This window comes from Arvicanthis niloticus, chromosome 6 (assembly GCF_011762505.2).
Source record: "Arvicanthis niloticus isolate mArvNil1 chromosome 6, mArvNil1.pat.X, whole genome shotgun sequence".
Lineage (NCBI taxonomy): Eukaryota > Metazoa > Chordata > Mammalia > Rodentia > Muridae > Arvicanthis > Arvicanthis niloticus.
In genome coordinates this window covers 14,800,431-14,814,524 of record NC_047663.1, presented here as the reverse complement: position 1 = coordinate 14,814,524, position 14,094 = coordinate 14,800,431, and the positions used below count along the sequence as shown (strand labels likewise).

General features: G+C 42.5%; 1 protein-coding gene across 7 annotated transcripts in view; it reads left to right on the top strand.

Annotated features, from left to right (window-relative positions):
- Positions 1 to 14,094, top strand: part of Helz (helicase with zinc finger) — a 131,277-nt gene that overhangs the window by 61,082 nt on the left and 56,101 nt on the right. For 4 of the 7 annotated variants that reach the window (XM_076935571.1, XM_076935574.1, XM_076935570.1 and 1 more), the window contains 4 exons: positions 3,761 to 4,094; positions 4,856 to 4,986; positions 10,111 to 10,290; positions 10,933 to 11,037. In XM_076935571.1, the coding sequence (XP_076791686.1) occupies positions 3,761 to 4,094; positions 4,856 to 4,986; positions 10,111 to 10,290; positions 10,933 to 11,037 (750 nt within the window). The remainder of the gene's footprint in view (positions 1 to 3,760; positions 4,095 to 4,855; positions 4,987 to 10,110; positions 10,291 to 10,932; positions 11,038 to 14,094) is intronic. The other 3 variants (XM_076935575.1, XM_034506647.2, XM_076935573.1) reach the window with 2 other exon arrangements.

Sequence of the window (14,094 nt, the reverse complement as noted above, 5' to 3'; positions counted from 1 at the left end):
TCAGTGTGAAAAGTGAGTGTAATTTATCTTCGGCATTCTGGGACTGTGTCTCGGCCCTTTTGGGCTCTGTGCTTCTTTCTCTCTCTGGAGTCTGGCTGTAGAGCATAGGCTGGTCTCGAACTTGTCAGCCTTTCCCCTTTCCCCCCTGAGTGCTCATGTTTCAGGTATGTGCTGGCCCACTTAGATAAATCGTTGTTTTGAAGATTTTATTTAGTCTATGTGCATGTGTGTGAATGTGTGTGCTTATCTCTGTGTGACTATGGACTACTAAGTGCCCAAGTGAGCACGTGATGTGAGAAGACAGTCTTCAGGGTTGTGCCTCTCCTTCCACCCTAGTTTTGAGGCAGGGTTTCTCTTGTTTTGCTGTCACACTGTATATGTGTGCTTCTGGCCAACTCTTCTGTCTCTGCCCTCATTGAGACCAAAGGTCACGGCTACTGCATCCAGTCTCTTGAGTGAGTTCTGGGGATTGAACTCAGCTCAGGCACCTAACACTTTTATCTGTTGAGCTGTCTTCTCCCGTTTATGTAAATCTTGAAAGGTTTGTGCCTGTAGTCTGTGCTGCAGAAATTGTATTTATTAACACATGAATATGCATGTGTGTTGTTCCCATTATAATATCTTTTCTTAGGAAAAATATTATATGAGTATTGGGATGAATAGAACTTACCAGATGCCTGGCACAGTGACACTTAGTTTTAATCCCAACATTTGGACACTTGAGATGCAGAAGTAGGTGGAGCTTAGTGAATTCCAGGCCAGCCAGGGCTTTGTTGCAAGATTCTGTTTACAAAAAAAAAAAAAAAAAAAAAGAGCACAACTTACCGGAGAGTGGGGCCTAGTGCTACACACCTGTAATCCTAGCACGGAGGAAACAAAGCAAGAGGATCATTAGTTCAAGGCCAGCCAGCCAGCCAGCAGTTTCTGAGCCACAGCGTGAGGCTGTTTCTAAAAGCTTCTGTGTGCAGGTGCTAAGGACGGTGCACTTCCTCTTACTGAATTATGAGAGGCTCTCAGGCTCCTTGGCTTCATTAAAAAGAAAACAAACGTAGCCATGTGTTGATATGCAGTGATTCTACCTTGGAAGAAAGCCGTCCAGTTCTGAGAGATACAGTCTTTAGAAAAATAGGATTTAGGGCTGGAGAGATGGTTCAGAGGAGCTACTTTCTGTTCCCAGCACCCACATCGAGTGGCCCACAACTGCCTTTAACTTCAGCTTCAGGGATCCCACACTTTGGCCTCTGGGAGCCCTGACACACACATTTATGCCTTCCATATAAACATAATTAAAAATAATAAGACTAAATCTTAAAACCAAGGAAACAGACATGAACTGAAGCTGTGCTTCTCCTTAACCTATGCAGTACGAGCCTGACTGGCTTGGCTACTCAGTGCTCGCTCACCCTACTCTGTGCTTGCCTGCCCACAGGCCTAGGGTGGATGTGGGGGGTGGGAGCCACATCCCAGCTTCCCTCCGAGGGTTACCTTGCTTTTTCCTCTGCAGCAGTAGACCAGGCCTTCTCTTGTTACTGGTCTGATTCTTGTTCATGTAGTTGGAAAAAAAATCTCATGAAACCAAACTTACTGTATAGCTCTGGAATTTGAAAATTAAAATATCACTTCAGAGATAATGAGCTAACAAATGCTGGCATTGGTCCCTCCATGTTTCTTAGGAGCTAGCCAAGTGGTTTTACAGCAGTTGGAAATTTTGTTGGCTGTTATTTTGCCTCCTGGGAAGGCTGAGATTGCATACACTTCAAGATGATTCAAAATGAGGTGTGCAGCAGTGGAAAGAATTGTCTTTGTTCATTTAGGGTGTGTTTTGTATTTAAAGTATTTGAATTATTAACTTTCAAAGTGCTGTTCTTTAAAGGATTTTTCTTATTTTAAATTCTGTGTCTGTCTTTGTGTGCATGTGCAGGTATTTGCATGTGAGTGCAGGTGCCCAAGGAGACCAGAAGAGAGTGTCAGAGCACCTGCCGCTGGAATCTATTACAGTTATCCAGGTTAAAAAGTCTGAGGTGCAAGTGACTTAACCAGTAGTAGGAACACATGATGCCCCCAGAATCAGGGCTTTGTGACAGTATGGTGGAGGAATGGCAGCTGGTGAGAGAGGCACAGTTAGCATAACTCAGCTTTTAGCATGGACATGCTTTTTTTTTGTTTGTTTGTTTTTTTGTTTTTCGAGACAGGGTTTCTGTGTGTAGCCCTGGCTGTCCTGGAACTCACTCTGTAGACCAGGCTGGCCTCGAACTCAGAAATCCACCTGCCTCTGCCTCCCAAGTGCTGGGATTAAAGGCGTGCACCACCACTGCCTGGCTAGCATGGACATGCAACTGAATGGTGGAGCCTTTTTGCATAATTCGTGAAAGCATTGATTTGGAGACACATACATGGGAGGGGTCAAAGGTTATTTGGTGCTACATGTCTGGGCATGGAGAATGCAGAAACAAAGGCATCCATTAGAGAGTAAGGTGAGGGCACACTGGGCCTTTGAGAAGGTGTCTTTAGATGGAAGTGGAGGAATAGAGGACAGTTTGCAGGAAGTCCCTGGACATCCGAGGAGGAGGGAGTTTAAAGAGGAGGGTGTCTGTAAAGTCCAAGGGAGGCGATTTGAAGCCTGGACATCACCGTTAGCTACAGAGAGGTCTCATCAGTCAGAAGTGTGTTAGAGACAGTGCTATCTGTCTCTCCCAACCCTGAGCGGGTTTTAATCACCCAGGTTCTTCTCAGTGTATGGACAGCAGCTGTATTTAAAGAGCCACTCATGACACAAGGTTCTATATGAATATTTATGTATTTATGGCTTTTCAAGAGAGGGTTTCTCTGTGTAGCCCTAACTGTCCTGAACTAGCTTTGTAGACCAGGCTGGCCTTGAGCTCACAGAGATCCACCTGCCTCTGCTTTCCTAGTGCTGGGATCAAAGGTGTGTGATACGCTCCACCCCCTGCTGTAAGTGGTTTTAACTGTGTAAGTTAGTCTTGATCGTCTGTGATGCCTTCAGGTGCATAGTCGCTCATGTTAATATCCTCACACATGGGTGCATGAGTATCCTGACAGTTGTCTACTAAAATAGGCTTATTTCTCCCCCTCCATAATTCCTGCATGAGAGTCAGACGCTCCTTACACTAACAGGTAGACTTTTATTTCAGTAGTTATTTGTTAGCATTACTGACAGAGAACGTTGTGTCTGGATTCTTTTAGTAAGACCTACCTGTCAGGCACTCAGCTGAAGTCCACTGGAGTTTTAAGTTCAGTGTCTTTCCTCCTGGGTGAGGTGCTATTAAATTCTTAATTATCTCAACTGTGTTCAAACAGATTTTCCTAGTAATGTATTCCACTTTATTAAAGATCACCCATAGTTTACTCAGACTTAGAAGAACTATTTACTTGTGGTTGTGCATGTGTGTGTGTCTGAGAGGCAGGGCTGACATATGGGGTCAGTTTGCTTCTTCCACCACATGCGTTCTAGGATTGAACTCCGGCTTGGCAGCAGGCACTTTTACCCACTGAGGCCCATCAGGGCCACATGCAGTCTTTTAAAAATGCTTGTTCTTCAACACAGCTAATGCTTATGTAACTTGTCTTCAGCTTGGATTTAAGACAGAAAGATATATATATATGTGCTAACTTGTACAGTGTAGAATTGTTAGAAAGTTTTATATTCCATATGTTTATATTTGAATTTCTTTGTTGTGTTTTTCTAGTTCTTATGGCTTTGATGAGAAGTACTCAAATTAGTTTTCTGCTTTCGATTTAGGTTCAACCTTAAAGTGCAATTGCAGATTTTAGCAAGCTTCATGCTCACTGGAGTTTCTGGGGGTGCGAAGTATGCTCAGAATGGACAACTTTTTGGTCGTTTTAAGCTTACTGAAACCCTGTCTGAAGACACTTTGGCTGGACGGCTGGTGATGACCAGGGTCAATGCTGTTTATTTATTACCAGTCCCTAAAGAGAAGCTTGTCCAGTCCCAGGGAACCAAAGAGAAGGTTTATGAAGCTACTATTGAAGAAAAAACAAAAGACTATGTATTTTTAAGGATATCCAGGGAATGCTGTGAGGAGCTTAGTCTGCGGCCTGACTGTGACACCCAGGTATGTTTGCAGGCAGTGCCTTCCTTCCCCAGGTGTGTTCACCTGTGCCCCTGGACCAGGATGTGTGTGACTTTGAAGTCTTATCCTGGCTGTTTGGAACTACAGCTTCGGTCACCTTTGAGTTTGAGGAACATGAAGTATGTTCCAGTCTTGTAGACGCTCTAGACGTTGACCTCAGCAGAAGAAGAGCAGATGGTTTGGAAACTGCAGCATCCAGAGCCATGAGATCAGCATGTGCCCGCTTCCCTTCTCTTTGCATTAATGGTGTTGGGTGAAGCCTATGCTCAGTTTGCCATGTTTAACTAGAAAGCTAGCCCACTTTTAAAAATAGGACACTTAGGGACCCTTATTCATAGTCAGTCAGTACAGTGTTATAAGGTTGATTATCACTCAACACATGATACTACGTGGTATTGCACATTTGTTCTGATGCTATCAAATGTATTTTCTATGGGCATGATGGGCTCAGATACCCTTTATCTGGTGTTTATAAGATTTCAGTTCTCAGTATGTGAAATGAGGTTAATAATATCATGTATACCATTAGTATGATCACATAAGATCATCATACATCGCAGCTGCTTATTACAGTCCCTAACACATGTGGCCAATGTTTTCTGTACTAATTACTGATACTAATTACATAGTTTGAAACTCTAAGCTTGTCCTGGAAACTGTTGTCTCCATGAAGTATTTAGTGTACTGCTGATATCTATGTTGAGGCAGAAGTCTTTTGTACAAATGTTCCTTTTGTATTTCAGGTTGAGCTTCAGTTTCAGTTGAACCGATTACCCCTCTGTGAAATGCATTATGCACTAGACAGGATTAAGGACAATGCTGTTTTGTTTCCAGACATCAGTATGACTCCTACCATACCTTGGAGTCCCAACAGGTATGAAAAGAGATTCTTAGAAAAAGAAGACTGTTAATATTAAATTGAGTGCCTATATCAGTTCAAGCATACTTTATTGATTGTTTGCCTTCCTTCCACCCTTTAAGACAGGGTCTCATACAGGCTGGACTGGACCTTATTATGTAGCTTAAGCTGACCTTGAACTTGTGGCAATCCTCCTGCCTTAGCCTCTCTAGTGCTGGGATACAAGCCAGTATACTGAACTCAAGCCTATGTTTGTCAGGTCATGAATGAAACATTTGGCATTTATATTACAAGTTAATTCTGTGGCTTCTCTCAATGGTCACAGTTTAATAGAACAGCGAGCAGTTCGGGATATTTCCAGACTGACTTGAATGTGATGATCATGGCCTTTTTACAGTGGGTCACACATAGTATATATCTTGGGGTGTAGGTGATATTGTGATCTAGCAAAGTGAAGGGAATGGGTAGACGATTCTTCTTCAGAAACTGCTGTCAAGTTAGAGGTGTACAGTTGTCGATCTACTTACCTCTGTCACCTCCACCTGCAGATAAGACTGGCTTGTCCCAAGAGTATGGAGCTGTGTGAATGTTCTGTTTATCTTTGTCACTGGCTACTGTTCCACTAACCTCTGCCTTCCTAGCTCACATGATGTTACTATTGAAGTGTCTTTTGACAATACAGATAAGGTTGGGTGGCTGCCTGGCAGGGTGGTGGCCCTATCCTGCTGACAGAGGTCCTGGTGTCTTTACCGATTGATCTCCAAGATACCTGGATGTTGACAAGTGAAGAGTGAACACAGAGGCCTGGATGCTTCACTGCTACAATCCGGCCTAAAAGTGGCACATACGAGTTCATTCAACATTCTAGGGCTCTGCTTCTAAAGACAGAACAATGCATGGTGTGCTTAGAACAAGCTACCATTCTGCCTTACCCCGCTTCTTTTTTTTTTTTTTTCTTTTTTTTTTTTTTTCTTTTTTTTTTTTTTGGTTTTTTGAGACAGGGTTTTTCTGTATAGCCTTGGCTGTCCTGGAACTCACTCGGTAGACCAGGCTGGCCTCGAACTCAGAAATCCACCTGCCTCTGCCTCCCAAGTGCTGGGATTAAAGGCGTGCGCCACCACCGCCCGGCCCCCGCTTCTTTTTATTGCCAAATTTCTCAGCAGGTGTCAGCATTTTCTAGTCCCTGATACTTTGTTGCTCCCTGTCCTAAGTTGTCCTTGTCCTGATCTGGTGATAGGAGCCCAGGGCATCCAGCTCTCACTGGGCTCAGCTTCTTTGCATCATCTTTCTTTGCATTCTTACAGCTGCTGCTTAAGTTAAGCCTGGACTATTTCTGTGCCATTCTGTTGTCCATCCTGCTGTCTGCCTCTGTTGTCTAGTCCAACACAAATACTTCTCCCAGAGTTAGTTTTCTAAAATAACCATGACATTTCATCATGTGCACATCTCCATGGATCAGAGTGTGATTCTGAGCTCTGTCACAGGGTCTCACTTCACTGCTACAATCCGGCCTAAAAGTCCAGTGCTGTCTTCTTTCTTTCTCGGTCCCCATGCTCTAGTTAGGGGCTATGAAATGTCAATTGCCTGGACATTTATCTGTGCCTTCCTATACTGATTTGGCTCCTTATGTTTCTCTCATTCCTTTGAAAATTTTTAAACATTGTGGTAAAATCCATGGAACAAAGAATCCACCATCCTTAGCCATTTTAGGAGTCTGGCCTATTAGCTTTAAATATATTGATGTGTGAGATCCTCAGACCTTTTCAATGAGACTCTGATTCTATCACTCATTGTGTGTCTCTGCCTCTTCACCTTGGTGTGGCTTTCTCTGCCAAGCAGTCTTTGCTCAGAATCAGCTTTTTGTAGATCCTTTGGTCCTTTAGCGTCACATCAGCTTAAGTGCTTACTCTTGAGGTGGATGAGCGGATGCTTCCGGCTCAGTTTCTAGCGCGTTTCCTAATCCAGGCTCCAGCAGTTCTGGGCTCTCCAGAATTATTTCCTCCATTTTGTCAGTTGTGTGCAGTTTAACTTTCCCCTGGACTCTGAGCTCTGTAAAGTAGGAGGCCATGTCTCATTTACTCTAAATATCAAGAGGATCTTGTAAATTGATGTTAATATCAATTTCAGGTTTAAAGAGGAAGCTTAGTTTCAAATGTGAGGTACCCTTGTGAAGCTTTTGGCATTGTCACTTGATATGCTCATTGCATCTAACAGTACTATTAACTGCCCACATGTCAAGATACCAGACAGCACGCAGCAGATGTCATGCAGCAAACATCACGCAGCAGATGCTTTCAAACAGGACTAGACTTGAACTACTGCAGTGTGCACAGTAGTGGAAGGTCATGTGTCTGGGGGCACACTGAGGTACCTGTAGCCATTTATACTCTTTTCTGGAATCAGGGAGTGTAGACAGTGAAGCTGCAAAACTGTTCTTGAGCGTGTATCCCGGACAATAATTGCAGGGTGCATTGGGCCAGAACACGGAAGACTGAGAGTTAATTTGGTGCTGGGAGGAAAAGAATTTTTACTCACTTTAAAAAATTTTGCCGCCGGGCGGTGGTGGCGCACACTTGGGAGGCAGAGGCAGGGGGATTTCTGAGTTTGAGGCTAGCCTGGTCTACAGAGTGAGTTCCAGGACAGCCGGAGCTACACAGAGAAACCCTGTCTGGAAAAAACAAAAAAACAAAAACAAAAAAACAAAAAAAAAAAAAAATTTGCCAGTGGTGGTGGCACACACCTTTAATCCCAGCACTTGGGAGGCAGAAGCAGAGGGGCAGAGGGGGAAGAGAGGCAGAGAGAGGCAGGCAGAGGCAGGCAGAGGCAGGCAGAGAGGCAGAGAGGCAGAGAAGCAGAGCAGGTCTTTGAGTTTATGGCCAGCCAGGGCTACACAGAAAAACCCTATCTTGAAACAAAACCCTGTCAAAAAAAAATAAATCAAAACACAGCTAAGGAAAAAAAAAAAAAACCCACAAAACAATTTTTTACACTGAGAGTAGAAGAGAGGCAGGCAGAGCCAGGCAGAGGCAGGCAGAGAGGCAGAGAGGCAGAGCAGGTCTTTGAGTTTATGGCCAGCCAGGGCTACACAGAAAAACCCTATCTTGAAACAAAACCCTGTCAAAAAAAAAAAAAAATCAAAACACAGCTAAGGAAAAAAAAAAAAAACCCACAAAACAATTTTTTACACTGAGAGTAGACTTGGAGAAAGTTTATATTTTTAACTGTAGGAACTATAATATCATAGTGAGCATGTTCAAGTCTTTCTCTTTTTAAATGCTGGTACAATGACGATAGTTTGTTTCTTTTTTTTCTTTTCTTTTCTTTTTTTTTTTTGGTTTTTCAAGACAGGGTTTCTCTGTGTAGCCCTGGCTGTCCTGGAACTCACTCTGTAGACCAGGCTGGCCTCGAACTCAGAAATCCGCCTGCCTCTGCCTCCCAAGTGCTGGGATTAAAAGGTGTGCGCCACCACTGCCCGGCCAGGCTCCAGTTTGATTTCAAGGATATACATGGTGAAATAAGAGAACCAGCTCCTGCAGGTTGTTAGTTTGTTTCAATCTTTGGTTCTCTTTACATATTCATTATTCATTGCCTGAAATTACAGGGTGACCGACATTGATAAAGTCTCTGATCTGCTCTGGCCCTCACCACACTGAAACAATTGATAAGCAGAATCGGTTCCTAATTAAGTAAAGAGATACAGACAAACAACAGAATTGATCCTGTAAGTTTGTCAGTAATCTCTTAGCTTTGTAGTTAATGTACAGTCTTCTGTCCACAGTTCTGTAACTCATCCATGCTCCCAGGTGGAAGTGGTTAGTGTGTGCTGTGTTGTTTTTAATGGATATTACTCAACCAGTGTCTTTTTCTGAAATCATCAGAAAAGGTAGAAATAGAAGGTAACGTGGATTGAACTTCTCTTATGCAATTATATTTCCAAACAACTTTACATGACTATTTTAGTTCACGTAAATGGATGCCTTATTTCATTTGGCTTTAAGACACCCATCAAATGCCAGTGTTCATGCGTCTGTAGACAGATGAAGGGATGTGGAAGGCAGGGGATCTTGGAACTGCCCAGGTCAGGTATGGGTGTATGAAACTATTTTCTGAGCTGACCTGCAGTTGTAAGTTAGGCTGAGTTATAGAAGCCCAGCGGCTGGTAACCCAGGGTTGGTAACCCAGGGCTGGGCCCGGGTCAGGAGTGCTGGCCTCAGGAGTGCTGTTAGCCTGCACCTCTTTTCCTCCTGGAACAACATGGAAGCAGAGTGTTATGTTTAGCTAGGTTCTGTAGAGCAGGAAGGCAGAGGGAAAGGGTGCTGGGGATGATTTCGGGGCAACCATGAAAGTGTCTGTGTCATGTTGGGTCTGGGCATGGGACTACCATGCCCAGACCCAACATGACACATGGTAGTTCACCATTTTACCGAAATTGATGAAGTACTTAGTACTTTGGTTGGAGTTGTGACAAAGAATACTGTTGACTCTTTCCTTAGTTTGATTTGTCTCAGCATCTGGTATCCATTTAAATCTTCAAATCATAAGTCCATCACAGAAGGGGCACTCGTGAGAGAGCTCAAGTTTCAGTCCACGTGCTAGCTACTGCAGCAGGTGCTCATCACTCTGACAGGAGGGGCCGTGTGGGTGGTCTGTGTGTGAGACTACTGGAAAACATTCTGTTTTTCTGGGTTTGATACCTTTTATAAAACTGCCACTTAATCAATCAATATTTAAAAACCGATATTTCTTAACCAAAGAGATGCAGATTTTTTTCCTTTTCTTTGTGATGTAAGCCATCCAGAGACCTGTCGATAAGTTAGCAGTAGAAATTTAGATAGTTGGTTTTTTGGTATTCTGTTTGCTGTGGAGGAAGTGGAAGCTTCCTCATTATGGGAAATAGTTTTCTGCATTTTTGAAATATCACCAGCAAATAGATTACAAACGTTTGATTTCTTTAGATTAGAGTCTAACTCAGGTTAGTTTTGAGTTCATGGCAGAACACCTTCCTTTGACTCCCAGTAATCTGAAGAGGTTTGGGAGTACTCGTGGGTTTCTGTAGACAGTATGCTGCTCAGGGAGAAGTGTGTCCTGGGACTGACACCACTGAGGTGCGTGTTTAAGACAGGTTTGCACTTCCTACAGACAGTGGGACGAGCAGTTGGATCCTCGACTAAATGCAAAACAAAAGGAAGCTGTTCTGGCCATCACCACTCCGCTGTCCATCCAGCTGCCACCCGTCCTTATCATCGGACCCTACGGCACAGGCAAAACCTTCACTCTGGCTCAGGCCGTCAAGCACATACTGCAGCAGCAGGAGACGAGGTGAGCTGAGGGGGGCGTGCCTGTCTCTTCACCAGGCGGAACCTCTCTTCTTGTTTAGAGAGAGAGTGAGGGCTGAAGAGACAGTTTTTAGCCTGTTCTTAGCCTCCAAGCAATGAAGTTTGTATTCTCTTAGAATATGCTGTTTTAAAAGTTAGCAGGCAATGTAAGCGGGGCATAACAGCTCATTGCCTTTAATCCCAGCACTTGGGAGGCAGAGCCAGCTGGATCTCTGAGCTCAAGGCCAGCCTGGTCTACAGAATGAGTTCCAGGGCAGCCAGGGCTACACAGAGGAACTCTGTCTCAAAAAACAAAACCACGCCTCCCTCCTAAATAACAAGAACAAGTTGACAGTGTAGACAAAGGTAATTTGACATAGCTGTCAAAACTTCAAGTCTGCTAAGACATTATGGGTATATTAGAACTCCAAGGGCTGGGTTTAAAAATACTTACTATGGATAGATGTAGAAGTTACTTGGGAGCTCCTCTTTAGGGTCGAGTAACATAACTCCCAATGGCACCGTGGGCTGTGGAGTGTCGGCGGGTGAGGGAATGGACGTGTAAGATGGCCACTGCTTTCTTGGTGTTGAACTGCTTGACCAGCTTTTGTTGTATCATTCTTTTTATTTGCACCATTTATTTCAGCAGGATTCTCATTTGCACCCATTCTAATAGTGCTGCTGACCTCTACATAAAGGATTATTTACATCCCTATGTAGAAGCAGGCAATCCCCAGGCAAGACCTCTCAGGTATTTTTAAGGCTTATTATGTATCTGTATTGTACTTTGTTGTTCTTAAGAAAAGGTGTCTGTAAAGATGTCAGGGCTTTGGAAGCACCTAAAGCCTCAACTGCACATTGGCATTTGGAAAGTTATGTCATTGGGAAAAAATCTTTTACATTAAGGGAAAAAAACGTAAAAATTGTGTACCATTTCTGAAACATTATGTATACAGAAAGACATCCTTTTTTAAGTTTTCCATGTCAAACTGTTGTTATGGTTGGAGTAGTTTTTGGTATGTACATCTAAAAGCATAAGAAAAGTGATTCACTTAAATCAAATTGAGTTTGATTAAGATTCTGGCACGTTGTGCACAGCAGAGTCGTCATGTAATGACAGCTCCTTATGGGAGTAAAATTTTAACTGTGGTCATTTCCTGGAAGCCACACGTTAGAGAAGCATAACGCACAGAAATGATCTCTGTAGCACACTGAGGATGGGTTCCAGGCTGTGTGCTGCCACGTACAAGACAGGGCATCAAAGGAAAGTTCAGGTTGTTGTAGAAAGGTTCAGTGACTATACGTGAACATAAAATGCATTTATATACAGATTTTGGGAAAATAAAAATCCTTTTCTTCAGAAAACAATGAAGAATCATATTTATTGTCATTTGCTTTTGTTGTTATATGACTTAATGTTTAGTTTTGCCATTTTGTAAACTTGTATATAGTGGCTAATTGTATAAATGATTATTAATTATTGCTTAAAAATTAATTTTTAACCACACTTGGATCCATATTATATTAACCCCTTATTTCTACTTGAGCCCAGGCCTAGAAACATGAAGTTATGCTGTTTAATTCTTTAATTCCTGGGACCAAACCCCTTTGAAAGTGTTTAGAACAGTGGTGTAGCATGCTAACACAGACGCCCATACCGTGTTGTTCTTTTGCTGTAGAGTGTTTAGGGCAGTGGTGTAACATGTTAACACAAATGCCTCTCGCTCTGGAAGACAGCAGAAACTACCACAGTAGTAGATCCAGTTATATGTAGTGATAACATTCGCATGCTTATTATTCTCAAAGTGAAGATTTTACTGAAGGATGCAGTGACAGTGAGGCTGTAGACTCTAACCTCTGACCTCACAGCGGATGAGGAGGAGCTAGCATTTTACCCTGCCTGCTCTCACTCTCAGGGGAAGAAGAGTGCATTGTTTTATTTATGTGTAGTGTTGGTAGAACTTGTGTGCTTGTGTGTGTGTGTGTGTGTGTGTGTGTGTGTGTGTGGTGTATGAACAGTCTAGTTCTGTGGCAGTGTAGGATGTCATGGTGCTCCTGACTTAGAAACATTTGAGGGAAGCCCTTATGTAGCATAGGGTATTTGACGTTTGAGGGCGTAGACTCCGTTATTTTTTTAGGTTATACATACAGCCTTTCCATGTGGAATTATTTTGGGCTTTGAGAATTTACTATGATGTGTAATATATGTGTAATAATAACTGATTTTCCAGTACAGTGTAGTCAGAGTGGTCCAAAAAACCTGCCCTGCCTGTCTCATATTTTTCTTGATTCTAAGAATTCTTAAGTCCAAGGTGGAAAAATAATTTAATTTTATATGTAAGGTTCAGGTTATTTTATGGAGTAAATAGTGTAAAACGGGGAAATGCCAAGCTCTCTGGGTGTTTGCTTTATGCAACCCTGCACATCTAGTGTGGCTTTTCTCTCTAGGAAAGGTGCTACCCTGCAGATGAGGCTGAGCTATAGTCTTGAATTTTTACACTTCATTATAATATTCGCTCAGAATAACTGATAGTTTTCCTACTCAGTAATAGTAGATAGTAGTGCGAGAGATTTGAGAGATAGAGAGATAGAATGAGCCACTGCTCTGGAAGATCAGCTTTGTCTGAGGGTTTTGCAACGTCACAGGCCTGTCTGTACTAAGCAGTGGCTTGCTGCACTCCTAGCCAGGCTTTACTGGAATTGTTCCTTAATGCAAGAGGCAGAACACAAGGGGGCACCAGATGTCCATAGATAACTAAGAAGAAAGACTGTTGCTAGGAAGCAAGGCTGACCACAGGCTGGCTGCTTCTCTGCACTCTGGTGAATATGGGAGAGCACACATCTTAGGATGGGAATTCATGCAATTCCTTGTAGTGCCAATTGAGCTGAACCTAAAATATATGGAAGTTTTAGACATTTTAGATTTGAGTTTCAGTTTTTATTTTATTTAGACTTGGAAGATTTGTACACCTGTACATACACCACACATATGTGCAGACTTTCTTCCTCCCCATATGCACAAACAAAAAGAAATAGAATTTAGAGATTATTTTTTTAAAGCACATAAAAAGCTAGATGGGGCAGCAAGTGGCTGTGATCTATACTTGTGATGCAGAGCTGACAGACATTGCAGATTTGAGGTCAGCCTTGTCTGTATAAGGAGTCAGCAAGAACTACACAGTGAAAGTTTGTCTCAAAGTTATAAAACAAACAAATGAAACACAAAAGCAAGGAGGAGAAGTATGAGGAAAGCAGTTTCAGTTTTGCTAGTGGCTCTGAGGATAAGGTTCTGTCATAGTGCAGTGGGACGGGTCATCCATAGGAAGTGCTGTTGCTCAGTGGATGGCAGCTGCCATTTGGATAGATAGTCTTTAAAGAAACAGATTTTCCTTTAAAAAAAAAAAAAGATGGGGGAATCATCATTTCTTGACAATTCCTGTTCTAAGTAGTAGCATTTGTAGTTGCTTACTGTATATGAATTTATTACATGTACAAGACCCCAGTGAATTAAAATTATATATACTAGATCATCTGCTGTTTTAAGGATAAATTTAAGTCATATGGAATATGTGGATTGTTTTGTTTCTAGGAAATATGTAAATATACTGTCTCATGTATATTTCTGTATGTCTTTTTTTCCCCTGTGGTGCTGGGAACCCAGGGCTTTAAGCATATTACAAGCTTTACCTCTGAGCTACATTTATATTCTCAGTTGTATATTTTGGATAATGACCTTAAACGCATCCTTTGCTACTGTTAATACTCTGACTTGAAAACTGCTATATTTGTTTTATTTATTTTTTCACTT